At 32.5% G+C, this 8,130-nt stretch overlaps 1 protein-coding gene across 1 annotated transcript; it reads right to left on the bottom strand.

Annotated features, from left to right (window-relative positions):
- Positions 1 to 1,260: 1,260 nt before the first annotated feature.
- LOC124372677 lies at positions 1,261 to 7,919 on the bottom strand (the record flags this gene model as incomplete). The annotated part of the gene is given in 2 exon segments (XM_046831086.1): positions 1,261 to 1,489; positions 7,360 to 7,919. Coding segments are annotated over 2 exon segments (343 nt in total), but the record flags the coding sequence as incomplete, so codon positions are not given.
- Positions 7,920 to 8,130: the final 211 nt, after the last annotated feature.

Here is an 8,130-nt window from a genome sequence, read left to right as displayed (position 1 = left end):
CAACATGACACCCAAAGAACAATAAAATATTACTCCGCGTGAGAAAATTAGCTCCACTCTTAATGTTCTATAACTTTGTTACTTGCCATTTCTACCCAATGACACCTTGTATTGTTTTGTTCAGGAGGACGATAGCAATAGGTAAATAATGCGAAACTCGTATTTTCTAAGTTGGCCCACAATTACCAGTTGCTGTGTGAAAAATTTATTGAGACTACTTTAATGGAACATTCGGGCAGATAATACGATATGCGGAACCGGTTCTTTTATATTGATTAGTATAATCATTCAAAACAATCACTATCTATAGTCATAATAACAATCATGTTTGAAATGAAAATAATTAATTCAATATACACAGTGATAAATAATAAGGAAACCAAAATGATCAAATATACAATTAGACCAGGAAATTGCAAATATTCATAAATAATAACAAAATGATAACATAATAAACGTTTAGAAAAGAAAAAAGAAAATTTGATGAACTAGGCCTATTTAATTTAGCCAGAATGTTTTTTCCTAGTTATTAACATCTTTCAAGAACTGTTTGAAATCATCCTCTCCAGAAAACCGTACCTCTCTTCAGTAAAAATACTCACCGAGATACGAACAGGTCAGCTGATATGACACATTTTTTAAACTTCGTTTCACGGCCCTCCGCGAACCTTTGACTGTCTGAGTATTAGTACCAATTGCCAGATCTAAAAAATGTTCGTCATAGTTTACGGTAAAACGCATAAAAGCACATTCACTTGACCCAAAATATGCCTTTCCACATGTCTGTGACTAAAGTTGTTCAAAATAATGGGTTTTTCGTTACCAGACCAATATGCTGGAGCCAAGAAAAACACGTTTTATCATCTTTTAAACCAATAAGTTGTCTTTTTGTTTTCTAAAGTTGACTGCCATTTTGAATTTAGCGAAGGCACTTATTGAAAAGTCAAATATTATGTTTATTAACTGAAAGTGTTTAAAGATGATACAGTTAAATAAGTTAATTATTGGTCAAATTAACTAAAAATTACCAATTCATGATAAATGGTTATAATTAAGTAATATCAATATTGTTTGTCCTGACCTGACAACAATATATGATATTGTTTGTTGTTGTTGGACCTGATTTTAAAAATCAGGTCCAATTATCCTACTTTAACCAACCATTCATTGAGAAAAAAATATGACAAAAGGTGTATATAAAATTTGACTGATGAAGGCATCCCCAAAAAATAAAGAAATTAAATGAACTTATCACCTCACCTATTGGGTGGTTAATATAAGGCGTACATTCTATGTCTTTCCTCTTCTGGTCTTTATGAGCTTCTGCTGCAAAGTTAAGGCACCAAATAAAGTTCTTCTGAATGGCCTCATTTTTGACTTCTTTTACAAAATATCCCAACGTAAATTTCTCATAAGCTTTCTCTTCAGTCTCCGTCATTCTTTTATCTTGCATAAACCATTTATGAGATTTGATTGTAATAACTGATATCTGTAAAATACAAAACCAACATATTAGATCTAATGTAAAAATAATTGACATTTTGTTACTATAACATTTTAGCTGAATTGTAACAAACAAACATGAAGATCTACTATCTTCTCGATCTTTATTGATAACAAACAACATAGCCTAGCACCAAATTATTGTTGATAGCGCAAATACATAACCTCAGTATAAGATTAAAACTGTGTAACACGCTAAACCTTACAAAATATTATAAACACGGTTAACATATAAATTATGAAACAAAAATTAGAATCAACCTCATAAAATCAGAAGATGACTGATAAATATTTTGCATAAGAACACATTTTAATATGCTTCTCTATCTTACTCCTATCCGATAGTACTGCTAAGTGCTAACAACTAGAGATGGGCGTTATTTAACATAACAGGATTAAATAACAGTGTTGCCGCGCGGCAACAGTTATCCCCGCAACGTGTTATCAGAAACTCCCTGTTATAAACAGGATGACAACGAACAATGGAATTCATTCGTTTCGTTGCCGGCAACGGTAAGCCTGTGCTGGTAACAGTCAATAGCGGCAGACTGGAAACTCTTCACCTGTTATTTTGAGCAACGGTGTTTATGACAAACAACAGAGTTGTAGGATGACAATTAATTTCATTGCCGGGAATCTATCTACGGCTTGACAATGACAACAGCAGCTTGATCTGTTATTACAACACCACCCGTAACGATAATATAGTAAAGTAAAATAATCAAAATACTGGAGACGCGACATTGCGGCTTGGGGGAGGGGATGGTGCCTGTTCGGACATGAAAACCTGACCTGATTATTCACTTTGTTTATTCTATTATGATCCCATTCCCACACCCGCAGTACAATTGTTTTTAATTTGTTCAAGAGCAACATACAAGTGTAATCTCTGCCTTATTTAAACTATATGTGGTTTAAATTTTTATTTAAAATAACTATATTTCTTAATGTTTTCTTTAAATAATTCTTGACAAATAATTTGTAGAGTGATTAAGTTATGTGAAATAACACGTTTAATTTGTGTTTACTGTTTTTATTATTTATAAATATCTACATTGTAATTAATTTATATTAAAAATGAGTGGTAACAAGAAGCAAAAAACCAGTTACTTGTGGACATACTATACTGTGGTTGACGCTGACATAAAAAAACTGCTAAGTGCGATTTATGTGGGCAAGTATTAAATTATAAGTCAACTATAACTAATCTTAGACACCACATTGAAAAGCGCCATCCTACTGTAAATTTACCAAAAAAAGATAAAACTTCAACTAACTTGCCAAGCCCTACGACAGCTTTAATTTCTACTAAAAACTCTACAATAGGCTCTACATCAATTTTACGTAATGAACCCGAACAAACCAAGTTCAGAAGCGCTAACCAATTCAAATCCACTAAGTGCATATTTTTCATCTTCTAGTGACGGTAACCAGTCAAGTATTAGATCATTTTTACCCCAATCTAAAAAGCTGAGTGAGGACTCAACGTAAAAAAACTCGATAAACTTCTCTTACAGTTGTTTATTACTGACTTTCAGCCATTTTCAATTGTCGAAGACAGAGGTTTTGTTAACTTTGTGTCGGCTTTGAATCCCGCATATAAATTGCCAAGTAGAAAAACAATTTCCAATAGTATGATTCCAGCTGAACATGAGAGATGCTTGAATTTTGTTCGGAATGAGTTAAAACTCAGTACAAAGTGTATGTCTAACCACTGATACCTGGACTTCTACAAATGTTGAAAGTTATTTGGGTTGTAACTGTCCATTACATTTCAGAAAATTATGAAATAAAGTCGATATTGTTGGAATGTTCTAAAATGTCTGATTCTCACACAAGTGCTAATCTAGCAAAAGAGATCAAAACTATTGTTGACAAATTGCATTTATTTGATAAGATTTTAGTCGTAGTATCAGACAATGCCAGTAACATCAAAGGGGCGGTACAAAAGGACTTGAAATTGAAGCACTTTGGTTGTTTTGCCCATACCTTAAACTTGATTCTTCAGGATGCGTTAAAGCTGGTAAAAATGTTAATTGACAAAATAAAATTGATAGTGACTTTTTTTTAAAAGGAGCACAAATGCAACTGAAAAACTGTTGATATCCCAGAAAAATTATGGGCCTTGAGCCAAAAAAACTTATTCAAGAGGTTTCAACGAGATGGAACTCTACATTTTATATGGTTTCCAGATTTGTAGAGCTGCAGGACGCGGTAAAAAACTACTATCGCTTTAATAAATAAAAATTTACCTGTTTTGTCAGAGGAAGAGTGGGGATTATGCAAAGAGCTAAGCAACAATCTTACGTCCTTTTGAGGAGGTCACTTCACAGATATTAGTGGGGAACGCTACGTGACAGGTAGCCAAGTGATACCCCTAACAAGAGGCCTGATGTCCGTGTGTAAAAAATATGCAAAAAGGAGCCATTCAAACCAGTTATTCAAAATATTATTAATGAACTGCTGCATGGTCTCGAGAAACGCATGGAAAAATGTTGAACACAAGCAAAAAACAATAGCACTTGCTACTCTTTTAGATCCCAGATTCAAACTTGCTGTCTTCAAAGACGAAACTGCAAAGCAATTGATCAAAAAAAAACATGTACAGAACTTTTAGCTGCAATCTGGACAGAGACACATGGCAAACCTTGCCACAGCAGATGATGAAGAAAATTGGTAACACTCAAAACAAAGATGGCAACGTAGATTCCGCAAAATTTTCCGTCTGGGAGGACGTTGACAACATAATTGCCAAGGAGAAACCTACAGGTAACCGCTTTAAAATTTTATTCATAAATTTAGAATTTTCAATAAATTAAATTAGGGTTTTTTACTTGTAACTACACGTATTTACTTTTTGTTTAAACTTTAACGCGTTGTAAGCTTTTTGGAGTTCACTGCTATGAAGGAATTGGTTTTCAGGTACGAAGACCTCCGCTGCAATTGTCGAGTTGAACCGGTACTTAGATGACAGCTATCTAGGACGGAAAAAAAGATCCTATGGGCTGGTGGAAAGAGAATCAACATGTATACCCTATTATGAGCAAATTGGTGAAATTAAAATTTAACGTCATGGCTACATCCGTTCCATGTGAACGACTTTTTTCTAAAGCAGGAAATTTTTTGACAGAACGCCGATCAAGACTGAGTTCAAAACGAGCAGAGCAGTTGCTGTTTTTGAATGGAAATCTAAAATCTTCTACAGTAAATAGAAATCAAAAAATTTAAGTTATATATAAGTTCTGCAAGTTAAATATATGAAATTATGTAATTCATTTTATTGCAATTAATTCTTATATGAAGCCATAGTGTACAGTTTGGTTATATTGCCCATTTTATTTCTAAATATGCTTAATTGTGTCTTTGAATCTCCATACATTCGTGTATCTTCATTTAATCTAAAGTACAATATTTGACAGTGTAATTGTAATGTACATTTGAACAATATGTTTATGTATGTATATATTTGTAATTTATAAAGTGTTCCTATATGATTTAATTAGAAATAGCAGTGTTAACCATCTTTGTTTATATTGTGATAAATAGTTTTTTATGTATACATTTTGCAATTATAAACGTCATTTGTGTTACTATTTGTTGTAGTTAATATAAGTTATCAGTTAAATATGTATGTATACATCACAGCAGTACATTTTTATAGCTAAATATCACTGTCCAACGTTTTTTACTTTACACTTACAAAATCTTACTTAAGTTGTAGGCTATAATTATTTCAATATATTTTATAATATCAAATATGTATTTCACATTCGTAAATAATTATATTTTAGATGTAATGTATCCATTTAATGTATTCTTCATTTACATACTAGTAGTGTAACTAACACGTATTTAACGGTTTTATTTTACTGTCAATTTTTCCGTGTAAATACCAATTTGGGCAATTAAAACACGTTATTTTTTAAGATAAATGTATTTTAAAGAACTTTTAGTCTTGTATATAAATTACTTTTATAAAAAAAGCCTAGGGTGTGTTCATTTAATATAATAATATTTACAGAAGAAAACGTTTTATTTGGTTTGTATTATTTTGTCTATAGCTTTTATAAAGTAATCCCTAGTGTAAATTATATTTAATACACTAAAATATTTCATTTTTTCAGTTTGAATATTTTAATGTTTATCTATAGTGTAAATGTACAATGCGCTGTGAAATGTTTACATTCCAAACAATAAAACCGAATTCTGTATTTTGTACTTAATTGAACCAAAAGATACTTTTAATTATCTCAAAATAAATTATAGTAACTAGACTAAGCAGCTAAATGACGAATTTTGTACACTTAATAAATAGTAACAAAGTCCGTTAACTGAATGGTGGTCCATGTTTTAGTAACGGTATTTCAGTAACGTTCTATAGGTAACAGCCACTGGAAAACGTTATTGAACCAACGTTGCGCAATGGATAGACGAGGCGCAACGGTCAGCCGATAACCAGTTGCTAAAATAACACGTTGCCGCAACCTGTTATCGGTTGGCAGAATAACGTCGCAACGCGTTGCAGCTAAACAACGACATTTTCCATCTCTACTAACAACAGCAGACAGCCAAATAAAATAAACGCCCACCCGCCCATCGTTCACGTCACGTGACATTGAGATATTAAAAAAACACAGCTGAAGAAACAGAAGTTTTTTTTTATTATCCTGTTAGCACAGGCTATATGTAAAACTACGCAGCCTCTTTAAGCTCAGAACAAAAACCTTTTTTAACAAAACCTTTTATTCGGGGTGTTGTTTAAATTCTTTTACAAATTAACTTTGTTATTGTCTTCAGTATTAATTTTAGTTAAGCCAGGATAAAAAAATACAATGTGATTTAGAAGTAACTATGACATTTATCGTATTTTATTATGTGTGTATTTATGTGTAAGTATTGACTCCTTAAGTGCTGGCTTCTTTCAAATATATACTCTACCTTGGCTGTCATTTTATTACGATCACATGTCTACAAATCATTAAAAACAGAGACATTAGTTTTTTCTTGACTATTTCTTGCTCATCAGATTTCTTCACCTGCTTTGTGGTTGTTTTTTTCACCACTATTTTTATGTCTTCAATAGAAATAGATTAATGCATATTTTCAGCACATCACTATGCCCGTTTTTGCTTTAACTGTTAAGTATGGAAATTGACGTTCAAGTTTGTGAATCCTTAGACCATTTTCCGGTAAGCGTCAGGAGATGTTGGAAACAGTTTAATTCTGTCTTGATTAAAACAATAATTGTAGGGTAGGGTACGATAAGCGGACCCGGTTTTTTATATGGCAAACGATATTACTTAATCATAACCATCGATATAATCAATCGATACTGATTAATTATTTTGAATTATTAACTTATATAGTCTATATCAACAGCTGTAAACACTTTAAAATAATACACGTAGGGTAATATTTCAATTTTACATAATTAATTTTAATTATTAAAAATGGCAGTCAATTTGAGAAAACTACACGACATTGCTTTGAAAGATTATAAGATATAAATAAAATATATTGTTTTTGTGGCTTCAGCATGTTAAACTCGTACCGAAAACCCCATTATGTGAAATTTGTGGGAAAGAAACAACTGTAACTGTGAGAGGAGCAAATATGATAGTCTTCAGTTTTCCTAATTTTTGTTATAATAACTTGTTTGATCACTGTAAATATTAAATTCATATTTTAATTTAAAACGTATGATTGTTATTGAGGACTATAGACACTTTTATACCGATTTATAAGCTAGGATTTGAGATGCGAATATTAGATATCGAAGACTACATTCTTCGATATAAAAAACGGGTCCGCTTATCGTACCCTACCCCAATTGGACGAGTATTCAGTTTTACTTACCATTGAATATAGGGCTCTGATTATCGGTGAAACATTTTTCACTCCTGGCAAAAATATGGGGTGGGGTGGCTTTGAATCTTTAATTAGTTTGTTAATGACGATATATCCATCCATCGAATTTTATTTGTTAAAGGCTAGTAATTCATAGCAATTACCGAGTCGAATAGGGTCATCATTTCTTTGCACAGTAACTTTAATTAAACAATGGTGCTTGAGTACATGGACTGGTGAAGAAGTAATATTTCTTTTGATGTTTCTTGACTTAAATTAAAGTCAATTGCTAATTATCTGCGGTAATTCGTTATCAAAAACGTAACCATCCGATGATTTTGTACTGATTTAATTCCAATACGTTAGAGGTCTTCCTAAATGAGTAAGTGTAACTATGATCATGTTCACTAGTGTTCTGTTCCATAATGGAAGAACGATAAACAAACGAGAGCCTTAACCTAAAAGATAAACGGAATATATCAAACCAAGGAACGTTCACAATTGAAACTAAACTAATATATCTCTGTGTGTGTGTGTGTCGTCAGCGTTTACCCAATTCTCAGCCGCAGACGTACTTACAGTACTTAAGGGGAGGCCACTATGTAAATAGTGTTTGTATTCCTCCTGATTTACTTATTGTTATGTTTGTTCTAAATAACAGTACTTGTGCCGGGGGCGGGTGAATCGAAATAAAGAACACTTTTACATTTCTTAAAACACGGCCACACGAGGGGTGGTGGTGGCAAGCGAGACTGGGAGTTGACTGACTACTCCGGCTCA

The sequence above is a fragment of the Homalodisca vitripennis genome, unplaced genomic scaffold, assembly GCF_021130785.1.
Source record: "Homalodisca vitripennis isolate AUS2020 unplaced genomic scaffold, UT_GWSS_2.1 ScUCBcl_3796;HRSCAF=9550, whole genome shotgun sequence".
NCBI lineage: Eukaryota > Metazoa > Arthropoda > Insecta > Hemiptera > Cicadellidae > Homalodisca > Homalodisca vitripennis.
The sequence above is the reverse complement of the archived record's forward strand: the minus strand, read 5'-3'. Positions and strand labels throughout refer to the sequence as shown.